General features: G+C 40.7%; 1 protein-coding gene across 7 annotated transcripts in view; it reads left to right on the plus strand.

Moving 5' to 3' along the window:
• The window catches only part of TANC1 (tetratricopeptide repeat, ankyrin repeat and coiled-coil containing 1), a 67,264-nt gene that overhangs the window by 43,062 nt on the left and 6,686 nt on the right, over nt 1-17,516 (plus strand). For all 7 annotated transcript variants that reach the window (XM_068408278.1, XM_068408279.1, XM_068408283.1 and 4 more), the window contains 15 exons: nt 1,100-1,357; nt 2,401-2,526; nt 2,726-3,007; nt 3,895-4,043; nt 5,309-5,540; nt 6,786-6,952; nt 7,624-8,231; nt 9,592-9,700; nt 9,911-10,033; nt 10,959-11,195; nt 11,846-12,031; nt 13,988-14,066; nt 16,315-16,448; nt 16,958-17,081; nt 17,209-17,384. In XM_068408278.1, the coding sequence (XP_068264379.1) occupies nt 1,100-1,357; nt 2,401-2,526; nt 2,726-3,007; nt 3,895-4,043; nt 5,309-5,540; nt 6,786-6,952; nt 7,624-8,231; nt 9,592-9,700; nt 9,911-10,033; nt 10,959-11,195; nt 11,846-12,031; nt 13,988-14,066; nt 16,315-16,448; nt 16,958-17,081; nt 17,209-17,384 (2,990 nt within the window). The remainder of the gene's footprint in view (nt 1-1,099; nt 1,358-2,400; nt 2,527-2,725; nt 3,008-3,894; nt 4,044-5,308; nt 5,541-6,785; nt 6,953-7,623; nt 8,232-9,591; nt 9,701-9,910; nt 10,034-10,958; nt 11,196-11,845; nt 12,032-13,987; nt 14,067-16,314; nt 16,449-16,957; nt 17,082-17,208; nt 17,385-17,516) is intronic.

Genomic DNA, 17,516 nt, shown 5'->3' on the forward strand with positions numbered 1-17,516 from the left:
TTATGAAGTCCTGGAGTAAATACATTTACAGTATCAGTAACATGTAGTTCATTTCACGTAGTATTGAGAAATAATTTGTAGGTGTTTTCTGGTTGGTTTATAATGACATCAGAAACAAACAAACAAACAAAGCCTTTATTTGAGCCTCTGATTTACTTTATACTGGAGTACACTGAAATACTTCAAAAACCTAAATCAGAATGTTTAATGTAGTCTGAAATTTTGTTCATATACTCTACTGGGTCTGATCAAACATGCGCCTAGCCTTGTGTGCTCTTTGACAGTGAAATGTCGTAGGTCCTTAAGGAAGGAGTAGTGTATGGCTCAGTTTGCTGGAAGCTTTCTATCAAGGTTAATTTGCCAGGCATGTGAGCGCAGGCTGAGTGTCATCCTGATGCAGCTGAGCTGTCTGGTTTAGGTGAGCTGGATCTCTGGACAGCACTGAACTTTTATCATTTGTGCTTCACAATATACAGGATGTTTGGTCACAAGTGGGCTTGTGGAAAGCTTCCCAGCTTCAGAAGAACTGTGCAGGTTTTTTTCAAAGATCTGAATTTTGAATTATTTTTGTAAAATATTAGTCTTTAAAAATGTGAATTATCAAAAACATGCATTTACATATTTTTCTTCCTCTAGTTGCTGTTCTTACTGAGCTTTTGTTGTCTCCATGCTTATGGGATGGCTTGAAAATTTGCAAGATATGTTACACAATTTTAATTTTTGAAAGAAGTTGAGGCACATTTTGGTGAAGTAGTAGATTCTTCATATAAAGTCATAAATGTTTTGGTGGTTGGTTTTCTTTTTCCCCTCTCAGCACAAATTACATAGATCTAAAGATACACCTGGATTCTTCAGTACTTTTTCTTGCCTCCTTTTTCAGGTGTTTCTCCCAATCTGAGAAGCTGTGTTGTTCAGCTCTTTTAGATAAATAATATTCCTTAAATTTAAAAAAAAATCCAGTGAAGAAATGCTTGAATATCTGCTGGCCCAAAATACCATTTGAGTATGAAAATTATAATGCCTATTAACACGAGTGCACCGTTTTCCTCTGGTGTGTACTTCAGTTGGTTTTTGGGTTTTTTTCTTCTCTCTTTTCCAGCAACTGTAACAAGTTCATCGGAAAATGATGATCGTAGCGGATCCAGTTTGGAATGGAGCAAGGATGGGAGTCTCAGAGCTGGAAAACATCAAGGGATTAGTCATGATCGAAGAACAGATAATTGTTCACCAGTTGCAGAAGAGGAAGCCGTTGGATCTGCTGAGAACTTGCCAAAAGAAGTACCAACAGGAGAGGGTCCCGTTCCTTACCCTCAGAGTTCTGGCTCTTTAATAATGCCTCGTCCAAACTCCGTGGCAGGTAAAGTCCTAAGGTAGAAAAAAGGATGTTCTTAATGATAGGACATGTCTGTTGAATCTTTCTGTTGAGGTTACATTGTTAGTATGAAAGCATTTTCGTGGGACAAAAGGAAAACAGCATAGTATAAAAGACGAAACAAAAATTGATGCATGGAGTTTCCTTAGTATGATAAGATACACAGGGGAAGTATTGCTGGTAAACCAACTTTGAAATTGTCAGTGGCAAAATTTTGGCAAAGAACGTGCTGGCAATTTTGATGAGAATCTTTTAAGTTCTGACAATACTGGTTCAAATTTTGGAACGTTATAGATTGTAATGTGAGCACTAGTTCTGTGTTTTCATTGTGAAGGCACAAACATGTTGGCTCAGCTGGGGAAAAAAAACCCTGTACATTCTTCATTGCATTTTCAAAGGAAGTGTATAATGAATTTATTCCAGAAGAGTCCAACAAATTGTAATATATTCGTTGGAATTGCAGCAGAAAAAGATGCCAATTTTAATGTGAATATTAATTTGGTTTATTTCTGGTGAAAAAGTATATATCCCTGATATAACTTGGAAAATATGTTCTCTAGATTTCAGTTGTTCTTTTGTATAGCTGTCATTTTGGTTTAAAAATAGAAGAAAAAAAAAAAGTTATCCAGAATTCTGCAGCATTCGATGCAAAAAGAATACAAGTATTTCCTCACAGGTAGCGTGCTGGAAGCTAGTATCTGAACCTGTTCCTAACGCTTCTGACCTCACCGATACGGTTGTTCTCATAGTGAAAAAGGAAACTGTATTAACATGAGAACTGTTTACTGCATGAGGAAGTTGAGGCAGATGTGAGGGCCACCTGAAAGGGGAAAAATCCAGCTAAATCTTTCGTGAACTTGATGGAAAAGCATTTTGTAAATGTTACAACATGAATGACTTCAACCACTGCCATTGTCTAGAAAAACTTACCTGTAAGTACTGTGTTGAGGACAGAACTGTGATTAGCAGTGATGTTCTTTGTAACTTATCCTGAGAGAACAATAAGCTTCAATCCTTTAATACTCTAGCAACAAGTTCAACCAAACTGGAAGACCTGAGTTATTTGGATGGACAAAGAAATGCTCCCTTACGCACTTCGATTCGCCTGCCTTGGCACAACACTGCTGGCGGAAGGGTGCAGCAGGAGAGTAAAGGTATGTACATTGCGTACTTACATCTGCGTCTGGCTTGGCACAGTCGTTCAGGTCTTCAGTGGTTTTGTGACATGGGCAGCAGTCTGATTATGAACACTGTCAACGAGGTCACTGAACGAAATTATCTTCTGAAACAGTCCTGTTTTATTGTATGTTGAGTTTCTTCTAATAAACTTCTCTCCCTGCCACCTCTTCTCAGCTCGTTTCATCCCCTACAAGCCTCAAGACATTTTGCTGAAGCCACTGTTGTTTGAAGTGCCAAGCATAACGACGGACTCGGTGTTTGTTGGAAGAGAATGGCTGTTCCAGGCGATTGAAGACAAGCTGAAGAACAGCGATCCGGCAGAGAGCAGGGGAGCAGTCATTACTGGAAATGTGGGCTTTGGGAAGACCGCAATTATTTCACGGCTGGTGGCACTTAGCTGCCATGGAAGTCGCATGAGGCAAATAGCTTCAAATAGCCCTAATTCATCCCCCAAAAGTACGTTCCTTTTCTGAATAGTTGTTACGGTTACTGTACTGATAACAAGAGTCACGCGTTGTTTGCTTGTTTGGCTTAAGGTGGTCGGGCCTCATCGAGTCCTGGGCAAAGACTCGTTTCCTCCAGCGAGGGAAGGGAACTGTTGAAGCTGTTTGCTTTGACAAATACCTTCCACATAATACAGCATGGGCTCAGCCCATCAGAAGAGATGGTAGAAGGGAGACTGTGTAGAATCTCTTCCTTCAGTCGGGCAGTGTGTGCCCTAAGCTCTCCTGGTAGTGTGACTGCAGTAGCTTGTTCTCCCTTAGTCTGGAAAGAGAGAAGTGACGTGTTTCTTCCCCTCTGTGTACCACACACTTCTCAGTACCACGCGTTTTCTGTAGCATTGCAGTAGAGGCAAGAATAGAGATGGAGGAGCCCATTCTGTCTTCTGCTGGGATCCACAGGGTTCTGTCACCCGACCAGTCCAGTGCCTACATTAGCTGGAAGGACGGTGTGACTGTCATCACTGCTGCTTCCTCTGCTGACACTTCAAATAATAGTATCATTAATAATAGTGATAAATTGTTTATATTTCCCAAGAGTTCAGTCATGTAATACCTATTAGTTTAAATGAGTCATCACGTATATAATTTTCATAAGGGAGCTCCTCACATCAGCATGGTTCTGCTTTCAGTAACTGCAGTTTTGATCTAAACGTCAGTTGAATTGTTTTTAAATTGTGAAGTTGCAGATACGTGCCTGTATTTACCAGACTAGTTGCAGGCTTCTTTTAACACTATTGTTCAGTTATTGTAGCAGTAAAGATACTCTGTGATGTTTTCCTGTAAAACAACCTGCTATTGGCAAATTTGGTCTCTTTTGTATTTGTTTTCTTTTCAAAATAGGTGGTGACTCCTGTCAGGAGATTCCCTTAAGTCAGTTACCCCCGTCTGCTCCTCCAAGTGGTACCAATACAGTGAAGACTCCGAATTGTCCTGGTACTCCTGAATATCAAAATCAAACAGGTGATTCCGTGAGACGCCTTGCTTCAAAGGTGAGTTTTCACTGATGTATAGATTCTCAGTATGTTAGAAAACCTCTAACCTGGGGGGAGACAGTCTGCTTTGCAAAGCCTCCTGGCTGTGCCAGCGGCCAGTGGTGGGAGAACGGGCAGCAGCCTTGGGTGCTCTGAAAGGTGTGCACGTTTCGTGGCTGGTGAGAGCAGCTACCTGCCTCTCTGCCTTTGAGGTTATTATGGAATTCTGCTTGGTCTTAGAGAGTTACGTTAAAAATTTCACATCTGATTTATGTGCGTATGGGAGGTTGGGATCCTTTACTTGCAGAAGGGGCTGTGTGTTCTCTGCAGGTAGAGATGCTCAGTGTACCTTCCAAAAGAACAATTCTGGGGGGAAAAAAAAAAAAGATAAAACCTTTGGTCTGTGTATAATCCATCTAAATTCTATGATACAGGTTGAGTCTGAATGTAGTCTTTCTATTTTCCATACTCTGAGAGTCTAAAGTAAGCAATTAAAAGTTATTTTTGCATTGGGTTATGATTATAAGTGTTTTATTTTTTGCCTAAGTAGTAAACATAATTAATGTCTGAATTGCTTACTTTATGCAAATAGTTGTGAGGAAAATGTGAGGTAATTGTTGCAGTCTGTAAGGTGAGGTGTATTATTTGGAAACAACATTAATGAAAGCCACTGAAGTGCAAACCTTTTCTTTACTGTGGACACCGTGTTTTCCTTGTGGTTTGATTTTTCCCAAAGCGATGTGGCCTGTGTTGTGTTTTGTCTTTAAGCAGTACACACCTCTGCAATAATCTGAACACAGCCAGTCGTCCTGTTTCTCGGGTGCTGTGTGAGGGTGTCTTCGATAGCCGTCTGCCATTTGCTTTTATGATCAAATTAGTCCTTGGGTCATTACAGTGTGTGACACAACGTTGTTAAATTATAGCTGATAGGTTGCTTAGTCGGAGTCTCAAGTTGTGTTTCTTGTACTATTTAGTTACTTCGCTGTTCACCCGCTGTGTCCAAATGGTGTGAACCCACATGACTGTGTTTTCCTGCCAGAACCCGACATGTTGATGTCTTCTCCTCTTTGCATGCCCCCTACGAGGTCAAAATCTATTTCATTGCCTTCCCTTCTGTCTCTCTGACACAGGCCATCTGACACCAGTTGCGGGGTTGGATAATTATTCTAGCACTGAAAAATATTTTGTAGTTGAAAGAGAAATTTAGTAACACTTTATGATAACTGGACTAACAAGTAACAGCTGAAATATTGAAGGGGTAACACTTTTTTGTCATTCTCCAGGTTGTCGCTTATCACTACTGTCAAGCTGACAACACATACACGTGTCTCGTCCCAGAATTTGTGCACAGTATTGCAGCTTTGCTGTGTCGTTCAAATCAATTAACAGCGTACAGAGATCTCCTAATAAAAGAGCCTCACTTACAAAGCATGCTCAGCCTGAGGTCGTGTGTCCAGGATCCAGCAGCAGCTTTTAGAAGGGGGGTGTTGGAACCACTTTCAAACCTCAGGAAAGGTAGGTTGAGCAGGAAGTGACGTGGAGACTGAATCTGAACTGCATAAAAAGTAAAAAAATCTAAGACTATGTGTTTTAATGCTCTAAGAGAAATAAATGAAGCAGAATGTTCCTGGAGAAAGGGATTCCTTAGTTGTGGTAGTTGTTTGTAACAACAACAGGTAGATTTTGAACAGTTGTTTCATGTTTTAAAATAAAATTCTCTGAAACTTATTAAAGATCATGGAAACTTTACATTTATTTTTTTTTGCCAGAAAACGCAAGGATAACTTTGTAGCTTGAAGTTAAGGCTGGCGCTGTGTGCATTAAAGGATTTTGGTTTGAGATGCTGTTGGGTTTTCTCACACTTTTTTGTTTCGTAATTTTCGGTGCCTAAACGCCTGCAAAGTGGATGTGTTTTTTGCTTGCTTTTAAAATGGATATGGCAGTTTCCCAAGAAAGCATGTAACAACGTGATTTTCATGTTTTAAATAAAACTAGCAAATCCTCCTTGAAACCAGCTAGCTTCCCAGTGTGTGCCAGCTTGAGCGGGGACTCGATGCACGGCAGGACGGGGGAGGAGATCTGCCCGTGTGTGAACAGAGCGTGTGTCCTTCCTGTGCAGGCTGCTTTGCAGTTCTTGCCTTTTGTTGACAGTCAACAAAACTCTTGTGAAATCCCTTGGCAGATCTTATGTTTCCCCCTGGGATTTTCACCCTTAACAAGTGCTCAGAATAAATATATAGCTAGCTTCTCAAGCTGCTGCAAAACAACCTTTCTCCTCAGATCTGAAAGGGTAAACCAATGCGTTTATGATCTTTTCAAATTGTAAACCTTTTTTTTGTTGTTTGGTAAGTCCAATAAAGCGTAAGTTTTAAGTAAATATCTAATAATTAAAAGCAATGTTAACTAATAGCTTAAACAACCTACATATGCCTTCTTCCCGTACCCATTCATGGCTTATGTTAACAGCCTTGTTTAATCTTGTAACGCTTTTTAAATCAGTTCTGAAATAGATCCATAATAATAGTGCAGTAAAAAACACTATTGTAAGTGATTGCTTCCACTTTATCGTTTTATGGTGTTGTTTTATATCTCCTAATGTTGTTTTTAGTCTCCTAAATAATGCTTAAATGCCATAAGATGATTTGCTGTGCATAAAGATACATTTTTATTTCTTGATGTTCAAAATTTGGGGATAAAAATAAGTCACTTAATAGGAGAATTTGTATTTGTCCTTTCCTTTGTTTTATTTTCATATTTCAGAGTGGAAAATTCCTGAGGAAGACTACATAATTTTGATAGATGGTTTAAATGATGCTGAATTTCATAAACCAGATTATGGTGACACACTTTCTTCATTTATCACAAACCTAATCTGTAAGTTTCCTCCCTGGCTGAAGCTCATTGTGACTATAAGAACTAACTTCCAGGTAAAAACACCTTTCAACTTTTTTCTTGCTCTCAAAGACTAAGTGATCTTTTAGATTGGTGCAGCTGCGTTATCATGAAAAATACTGGTTTTAGGGGAATTCAAAGTAAAGTCTCTTGGGGTTTTTTCCTTCCTTTCTTTGTTGTTCACGTTTATTTACAGTGCACAGGTGTGATATTGGAGGCCTCTTCTGTTTCGAATCACTTGCTTGACTATGCTAACAGAATTGATAATACAAGAAGTGGTGAAATCAGAGTATGTTTCCTTGGCCTATATTTCTTAATAAAGCATTCCTCCTTAATAGCCATTCATTCTGCCTCCCCTCTCCCCCTGGCCTGTCTTAGGGTCCAGTTCTGGTTACTGTTTTCTGGTCCCTTAATTTTGGAGTGATCATTTCTATAGCTCATCCCCTTCAGCTGACTTGCTGGGCTTGGTCAGTGAAATATTCGAGACCTTCCTGTGAAAAATGATGAAACGTAGAAATATTGTTCTACCTGTTATCAGGGGAGAATGTTTGCAAAGCTGTCACAGAGATAATGAATTTCTTTTTAGTCTGTCTGGTACTCATTACAGCAGAGAAGTACAGCAAGGATGCATTGCTCAGTTTTCAGGGCTGGAAAACTAATGCCTGTGTGTTTTGGTTTTTTTTCTTTCCCCCTTTTCCCCTCATAGGAAGTAGTAAGTTCACTGCCCTTTACTGCAATATCCTTGGATAATTTCCCAGACAACAAAGAAATTCATGATGACTTGAATGCTTATATTCAGTACAGAATTAATAACAGCCAGGAAATTATAAACAACATATTTTTAAATGGAAAAGCTGATGCAGCTATTATTGGGAAAGTGAGTAACCACCTGATCATGAGGAGCCTGGGATCTTATCTCTATTTGAAACTCACTCTGGATCTTTTCCAAAAAGGTCACTTAGTAATCAAAAGCGCAAGCTACAAGGTCGTGCCAGTGTCTCTGTCAGAACTGTACTTACTCCAGTGCAACATGAAGTTCATGACAAACTCCGCTTTCGAGCGAGCCCTGCCAATACTGAATGTGGCACTGGCATCCCTACACCCCATGACAGATGACCAGATTTTCCAGGCTATTAATGCAGGCCAAGTAATTGGTGAGCAACAGTGGGAAGACTTCAGCCAGCGGATGGAAGCCCTTTCGTGTTTTCTGATCAAGAGACGTGACAAAACACGTATGTTCTGCCATCCTTCCTTCAGGGAATGGCTTGTGTGGAGAGCAGACGGTGAAAACACTGACTTCCTCTGTGAGCCAAGGTAAACAAACCCTGCAGTAAATCATGTCCAAATAACTGCCGTTATGTTGTATGTAATTGGTTGCAACAGTTGGTGAAAGAGTAACGTTAAAACACAAGCATGCCTAGGTTTTTTCAAAGTGAAAACTTCTGTGTGTTTAGAGGTAGACTTGACCAGAAGTATCGGAGGTTACAGTGCAGAATTGACTTTGTGGAGTTTACAAATTTGCATTTGACTTTGCTACCTTCGTGGGGAAATGACCTATGTTGTTACTAATAGAGCAAAATTGTTGAGAATTATGTGCAGCAGCACCTTGTATATTTAGAGTGGAGGAGTAGAAAGAACAGATCATTTGGGCTCTTTTAAACATAAAAATATTAAGACATTTCCTTCTATAATTACATCCTCATGGCATTGTTTGTTCCATCTCATCTTCTTTGACTTAGAGAGCATGAACTGGTTGAATTGGAGACAATAAGCTGTTATTGTACGTGCACATTCTCGCAGTCTGCATCTTTCATTTTTTTCATATTCTTCAGGGTTTCGGGTTTTTTTTGCTTTTACAAAAGAATAAATAATACTGACATTTAGAATTATCATTGACCCAGGACTTCTCTGTGCTTTTGAGTGGATTTAACAAAACCAGTTCGGTAGGTGGAGTTATCAGGGGTGCAGACTGTTTGGCCCCCACCATTTTCAACGTTGCTCGCCCACCCTGGGCCCACCGAGTACCTGATGCACAGCACGTGCTCTAACAGAAGGTGCAGTGGGGCCTGCTCGTACTTAAACCTGCCGTTTTTGAAAAGTTCTCTTCAGAAATTTCTGAAGATGGGGTGAGAAGCCCCCTGCAACTTCATTCTGCAGATGAACAGTCCAGTTAGCATATGGTTAATTGCCCAGTTCCAGTATATAGTCTGATTAATGTATAATATACGATAACCTTGTTTCTCAGGGTTACGCCATTTCCACTGTTCCCTAGGACACTGACCAACGTAGGTGTAGGATTACTAAATACACATTTTATCTCAAATTTCAAATGGATTCAGATCTTCTGCTTCTGAAAGGATTGGGTTTTATCTGGGGTTCCTGCAGTTTGTGACTGTGAGATGAAACAAGACAGAAGGGGAGCAGTGTGCCAGCCGGTGTCCAAACCTGCACTGGTTCTGACATGGGCCTCTTGTGACGTAGCACTAGAGGAGCATTAAGAGTGTGTTTCTACTTTGAAATTTGCCTTTTTGCTCTTTGCATTATTTCGTTATGGAAGGAATTTTGTTTAGATGTAATGGTGTGTTTCAGTAGTGTGAAAGTTGAGCTGTTACGATAGGCCTACATTTACTGGAAGTATAGTTATAAAAGCAGTTCTCCCAATCCTTTTTGCTAGGAATGGACATGCTCTACTGGCTTTCATGTTTTCTCGGCAAGAGGGAAAGTTAAACCGCCAACAAACTATGGAACTTGGTCATCACATACTTAAAGCTCACATTTTCAAGGTAAGCTTACAGCTTAATAGGTTTTATGATCTATTTGTGTTTATGTGTCTTAGAGATTCTCTTGAGTTGCTTGAATAATTTGTTAGAAGTTTATGCAAAATACTTGGTCGTGCTAACAAACAAAATGGTTATTTCTCTTTATACTGATGAGATGTAGATATAGTATTTCTAATCCTATAGAGAGATTTCCTGTTCTGTCATTTCTGTTAGGGGCTCAGTAAAAGGACTGGAATTTCTTCCAGTCATCTTCAGGCCTTGTGGATTGGTTACAGCACTGATGGACTGTCTGCAGCCCTTGCCTCTCTGAGAAACATCTACACACCCAACGTGAAGGTAAAAAAATGAGCGTTCATGTACAGTCAGTGCTTCATCTGCCCTTGTAACTGTTGATGAATGTTGAAATTAATGTAACCCTTAGAAGAAAAAAAAGCCACCATTATGCATCTGTACCTGAACTCCTTTATGACCAGTCTTCAAGTACTTTTTAAAGCTGCTGTTGAAGTCCAGTCAGTTTTCATTGATAGTTCTGATGGAAAGTTTTCATTGACAGTTCTGATGGAAAGCAGGGTTTCACCCTGATTCTGATGCAGCCACACTCTGTAGCATAGATGAGCACGTGGGTGCATTTTCAGGGGGTCAGATCTACCAGCTGATTTGCTGGGCAACCTTCAGCTGTATTTTCTTCTATGGGTAAGTATCAAGGGAATTGTAAAAGGGGAAATACTGTGAGAGTGGAAGGATGTAAGATGCCACAGCTTTGCACTATTATATGAATCCCTGGATTATGGATAGGGAAATCCAAGTTGACAAGTTGCAGTTTTAGCCAACTGCTAAGCCTTCTGGTTGGAAATGTGCACGTACGTGCACACACACACACACACACACACACGTGTGCTCTGTTAATTTTTTTGCAATTGCTTTTTATGTGATCTGGTTCTCTGTTAATGGAGTCGGTTACATAAATCTGCAGAGTAGTAGCAAGTCACACAGTTGAAATTGTGGTGAGAGAGTAGTGAGTTTCAGGGGAGAAGCGAGTCTTCTATTAGGAGTACGTAGTTCAGTAACAATAATCTTATTTGCTAACAGGTGATTTTAAACTGTTGTACTGCTGTATACGTGATAAAGTCTATGTCTGCCAATAAAAGCTGCATCAAGATTGTGAAGTAACATATGAGTACCTGAATCAAGATGTCAGAGTCTCTTAATAAATTCAGATGAATCTGAGTAAAAAAATTGTTTTGTTTAAATTAAATTTTAGGTGAGTCGACTGCTGATCTTGGCAGGAGCAAACGTGAATTACAGGACTGAAGTACTAAACAACGCTCCATTGCTGTGTGTTCAGTCGCACCTTGGACATGAAGAAGTGGTCACTCTTCTACTAGAATTCGGAGCTGCTATTGATGGAACTTCAGAAAACGGGATGACAGCACTTAGTTACGCAGCTGCTGCAGGTCACATGAACATAGTGTCACTGCTGTGCAAAAGAGGTGCAAAGGTAAGTGATGCACAAAGATTGCAGTGTTTGCAGCCAAAAAAATCGTGCAAAGGCCTAAGAAAACTGTTGTTGATTACATAAGTGTATAATTAACCCAGACAGCCTTGGGGCGGGGCGGGTGGGGAGTTCAGAACATCTGCACAGACTTCCATGAGCATTTTCCAAGTGCTGCTCATCACAACCCGCTGGCCCACCCGTTCAGCCAGTTTTGGGTCCACCTCACTGTGCACCTACGTAACCTGTATTTCATCAGCTTGTCCATGACTATGTGATGGGAGACAGTGTCAGAAGCCTTATGAAAGCCGAGGTAGACAACATCCACAGCTGTCCCCTCATCCACCAAGCCAGTCACCTCGTTGTAGAAGGCTGTCAGGTTGGTTAAGCCTGATTTGCCCTTGGTAAACCCATGCTGACTATTCCCAGTCACCTTCTTGTCCTTTATGTGTTTGGAAATGGTTTCCAGGATTAGTTTTTCCATCACCTTCCCAGCAACTAAGGTAAGGCTGTTTGGCTGTAATTCCCCAGATCCTTCCTTCTCGCCCTTCTTGAAGGTAGAGTGACATTTGCTCTCTTGCAGTGCTTGGGAGCTTCTCCTCTCCATGGCCTTTCACTAGACTTTTTAACTGATTATTTTTTCTCCCCCAATGCAGGCTGACTATGTAGACAAGAAAGGCCAGTGTGCTTTGGTCCATAGTGCGTTGAGAGGGCATTGTGATATCCTCGAATACTTGCTCAATGTTGTTTGGATAACTCCTTCCCAAGACCAAAATTCACTCAGAAAAAGCCAGGCACTGCAGCAAGCTCTAACAGGAGCTTCCAGTATGGGACACTGTCAGGTGGGTTGGTAGTTCAAGTATATCCAGGTCTGTTTGAATTTATCAGAATTGTACAACAGTGCTTGCAGCTATTTTTAAAAGAGGTTTGGAAAGCAGAACTATTGAAACTTCTGATGTTTAAAATAATATGCATTCCTAGCAGCTGCTTTAAGTGCTGTAGTTAATTATCCAATAATATTATTTGCTTCAGGATTTGTTTATGTGTAATTTTCTGTTTGCTTTTTCCTCTCTGTTCTTGGAAGTTGTCCTAAATCTCTAGCAGTAATAATGATACTCTGTATCAGTGATCCATCCTACTATGTTTTTACTTTAGGTTGAATTTTTTTTTTCATACTATAACAAATTGTATATTGCACATACTTGCACATGTTTAACTTTTTAACCTGATGCACATGTCAAGTTACAGACTTCAGCTTAATGTCACTTAAGACAGAAATGTGGGGTTGTTTGCATGTGTATGATAACAGAAGTGTTGTCAGCATTACAGTATTATTCAGTAAAAGGAACACTACAAGTAAACACATAAATACTCAAAACACTTTAGGCATTTAGGTAATACAGGTATGTCTTTGTTCATTTGAGAAATAAATCTTAACCTTGATATAAAAGTAATCAGTAAGTACAGACACTTGGATAAAGATCACACCAGGCTGATAGAATTTCCTGTGTGTGTGTTATAAGTGATGTGCCAAAAGTGGAAACTTAAAATCTCTTCAGTAAAACCGTTTCAATATTTACTTCTTTTAAATCTGTTTTTAATTGCTGTAAGATCAAGAATCTGACCTTTAAAATTGTTTGCATGATTTAAACATAGAAACGTCTATGTGCAATTAATTTATTATATGATCTATAAGCCATCACTGTCTCACAGTATAAATTTGAGGATTCTGAACTGTGATTAACTTGATTTAATGGATAATTCCTTCACTTTCATAAAAGTTCTTGTCTGCTATCCACTGATTAAATGAAAGCAGTCAGCTCCTGAATATCAGCAAAATAGATCCCAGTAATCATAAATACGTACCTGAAAATGTCCATCTTTCCCTATTTTTAGGACAATAAGAAGCTTAATTCCTCTTAGCTAGAAAAAAGACCTGTGTTGTTTCATGAATTTTAAATAAATTATATTCTAGCATTTCAGATTTTAGGATTTTCCATGCACTCCATGCAGCACTCCTCAGACAGCCTGGAAGTACCCATGTACTTGCTCCTTTCCTACCTTTGCTCTTTCTCGTAGCATCCAAAACTTCTGTTAGTGTGATTCTACTCCTTTACCTGCTTGTTGCAGTCCCAGTGACTGTGTCCCCCATTAGAAAATCTGTTTAAAATAGCCATTAGAAGAGGGTTTAATTTAATAATCTTTTACTAGCAGGTGGTTACAAAACATAGTTTTCTTTAATAAAATAAAAACACGTCAAAACTTAGTTTATAACTCATCTCAAGTTTAAAAATCAGCAGTTAATGTGTACTTAAACCATTCTGTGAGGAAATTTTGGAAAACAGCTGAGATATAAACAATGTAAAAGGCAAAAAATAGAACTGCCATTTCACAAGATGTACACCAATATTCTTTTTTTCCCTTTGTTTTGGACAATATGGAATTTGCTCGCTGAACTGGGATGCTTTATTTTTATTTTTGGCATTGTTTGTCTTGATTATTTTGGCATAAGTAGGTCACACAGGAGCTCATTAAATCATAATCATGTAAAACACCCTGAACCCATTAGCAGAAGGGCACTGGGCTGCTTATCAAACTGCTTTCAGTAACATTCAGTCGTTTGTCTCCAAGTCAGACACTGAATTGCTGTGATGGATTATGAGCACTGGTGATTTTCTCTGATTCGTATGCATTGAGGAAGCACTCCCACTTGTTTTAAACCTTTCCCCTGTTGCTGTATCTTGCAAGTGACAACTGATGGTTTTGTGACTCACGTCTCCACTAACTGGTTTTGACAGGTGGTTTGTTACATCCTGACCATTGGAAGGGACCATGACGTAGACATCAATGATACTGATGCCTTGTGGGGAGAAACAGGTATTTCCTTCCTCGTGCTTTTTTCCTAATTAGAATTGCTCATTTAAGAAGTAAGAGTTTTTAATTTTGGTTTTTTAAAAGTTAATTTTCTGTGGTAAAACTTACAGGAAAATACCGGTTTTAATAATAAAACGCCCTATAGAGTTTTTAACTTACCAAACCTGCTGCTCTTATGTATTGAAAAGAAGGGTTATATTAAAATTACTGTAAATTACTGACTTTCTAATTAAATTGAAAATTTTCTGTGGAAATACAGTGCTTCAAGCTGCAGTGTAGAATTTCATAGGATGATCATTCCTTTTCGTGCAGTAACGTGCTCAGGAACGGCTTGTTTCTGTTCAGATATTTGTGCTGCGTTTTATACTGCGAGTCTTTTAGAGGGAAAGACAGCTAGAGATCATCATTGCCATTCCCAGTGTTTTACCACATTAATCATAGAATAGAATCATAGAACAGTTTGGGTTGGAGGGACCTTAAAGCCCATCCAGTTCCAACCCCCTGCCACGGGCAGGGACACCTTCCACCACCAGGTTGCTCCAAGCCCCATCCAACCTGCCCTTGAACACTGGATGAAGTGTAGGGAGTTACATTGCTCCTGTGACGTTAGTTACACCGTGAGCTAAAATGCTGGTACTGACAGAATAAAAAATGTGAAGTTTTTGACCCAGGTAGTTTGTTTTGCCTTTAATGTTGATGTCTCTAACAGTTGTTTTCCAGTTGTTCAGATCTAAACAGTTGATGTAACATAGTGAAGTATCAGTGAATGAAAAGTGAATGGATTAGATATTATTGTTTAAAAAAGAAATGAATTTACTGCTTCCTGCAGTGTTTGTAATTTCATTTGCTTTCCGTATGCATTGGAATTTTTAAAAATCCTACTTTAGCATGTTTGAAAATGCTAAAAAATTATTAACAAGAAATTCACAATTGACCCCCTTCTTATTGGAAAACACACGGTATTAGGATTTAGGAAATGGAAGGGCCAGTCCTTTGCTCATTCTTGCAGGAGTTAGCACGTGAACCCATTTTCTAAACAGTGTTGACGTTACTGATGATACTTCAACACAACAACAACAAAATTTTAATTTCAAGCTCCATTTAAAACACACGATGAGTTGATGCAAGCAAAATGGAAGAGAGGAAAAAATCATGATGGGGAAAATATTTTATTTTTCAAGCTTGGATGACTGTCGCAGTGAAAAGCGAGGAGTATGATAAGCTGTAGGAGAAGGTGGGAAGTTGTCTAGATGTACAGCCTGACAGTTGTGGGACTGAGCAGAGTCACACAGTGTTAGTGTGGGAAGGACCTGCTTTCTCCTAAGCCATAGATCATGAACAGGGATGTGCAGTGGTTTGTATCTGAACCACAGCTCCTATCAGTGGTTTTATTACTGTGCTGTCCGGACACGTTTGCCACCGTACCGTCCCGGGCTGCCCGTGCCAGCGTGCGGAGGCGTGCTGGGCTGCTCTGGGGTTCTCAGAGCACAGCCATCTGTTCCAGAGTTGCAAGTCACTGTGTTTTGGGTAGAGGCCACGAGCGCTCACGCTGCACAACGTGCGCTGTTCGGCTCAAAAAAGACTTTTAAGGTGACCTAGAACGTCGCTGTCTCTTGTGTGCCGTAAAACGCACAGTAATCCCTTGAAGTCTAGAGTAAGGGTTGGCGCAGAGGAACTGGAGCTACTGACTGACAACATACTGTGGTTTCCACCGTGAGAAACAGGGAGAGCAGTTTTAACTAGTGCAGGATGGAGCTGGATTGTCCAAGATACAGACTTCCTGCAGAGATCTAAATACCTGATGTCTGGTAACACATCACTGCTGGGGATCGAGTGAACTGAAACCTGAGTGACCGCCCCTTTGCTGAATCCCAGAACTGCTGTCACCGTCACCCTTGGGAAGGGCCTGAGGGAGAGAGATGAAAAAATGATTAATGAAAAAGGAACTAGAACTGCCTGAGGCTGGCAGGTTTATCCAAAATTTTCATAAAGATTCCTTTTAACCTACAAGCTGTGCACATGGTACAGTTGTTATCTTTGAGAATCATCTTTTTATTTACCAGAGAATGTCTGTGGCTTATTGACTTACCCTGACTCTGACTAACTCATCTGAGTCTGAAAACAGCTCGGAGAATCTTACGGGGCAGCTGAGTGGGAAAACAGGGGATTGGGTAACACTCCCATAACGTGCATCTGTCAAAGGTGTGGTGAAGCAGCGCAGGGGTGATGCTGATGGAGGTGCTTCCTTTAGCCCTGACAGCTGCTGCGGGAAGAGGAAAGCTGGAGGTGTGCGAGTTCCTGGTGGAGCGCGGCGCGGCTGTGACCGGAGCCAACAGGAGGGGGGTCCCCCCGCTGCTCTGCGCCGTCCGGCAGGGCCACTGGCAGGTCTGGCACCTTCGTGGGGGGGGGACTCCTCCGGGCAGCGCTCCGCGGTCCCGCCCCGCTCTGGTCCTGTAATTAATTACTGCAAACGTGCTAATACCCGTTTGCACCTGCTTCAGAGGGGCCTGTGCAGCAGCTCGCTTTAAAGCTATTTAAAGTGGTACAAAGGATTCGAAAGTACATGGGCTGCAGGACAGCCGTAGTTACACCTGAAAAAAATACACAGGAGCTGAAATATTTTATTTGCTAGACCAAGAACAGAGGCAACGTCAGATCCTCTGCACTGCTTCTGTGTTAGTGGAGAGAGAACCCTCGAGTCAGGAGCCTCCCTCAGGCCGGCCACTCCCGTCAGGAGAAGGCCCTGAAGGGCAGAGGGTTAAGACTGGAGTTGCGCAGGATCTCTCAGTCGTTGCTATAAATGACACCTTAGTTGGCTTCTTTAGAAGTTCATGCTATTATGGCTAAAATCTAAAAGTGCCAGTTCATTTTTAAATTGCTGTTTTCTGTTTCAGATTGCTAAACTTCTAGTGGAGCATGGGTCCGATGTGAACTTAAGCGACAAGCAAGGCCGAACGCCGCTGATGGTGGCTTCCTGTGAAGGACACTTGAGCACGGTGGAATTCCTGCTTTCTGAAGGTAGGAGATAAACAGTGGCTCAAGGCTGCGCAGCTGTACCGGAGACTGCGCCTGTCGCCGTGGGAGTTAGCTAATTTTGCTTATTAAACAGGACATCTTAATAACAAAGTTAATTTTCATTTGACAGGTGCAACTCTTTCCTCTCTGGACAAGGAAGGACTGACAGCTCTGAGCTGGGCCTGTCTAAAAGGCCACAGGGAAGTGGTTCAGTATTTAGTTGAGAAAGGTGCGACAACGGATCAGACAGACAAGAACGGACGAACGCCCCTAGACCTGGCAGCGTTTTATGGAGACGCTGATATTGTAAGTAGAAAAACTAAGCATGTAACAGCGGAAGAACTAAGTGTGTATTGAATTTTCGTAATACAAAACAAAGCTTAGGAACAATATTGCCAGCCAAAATAGAAAGGAAATGTGAGGAAGTAGCCAAGACGC

The sequence above is a fragment of the Nyctibius grandis genome, chromosome 9, assembly GCF_013368605.1.
Source record: "Nyctibius grandis isolate bNycGra1 chromosome 9, bNycGra1.pri, whole genome shotgun sequence".
Classification (NCBI taxonomy): Eukaryota; Metazoa; Chordata; class Aves; order Nyctibiiformes; family Nyctibiidae; genus Nyctibius; species Nyctibius grandis.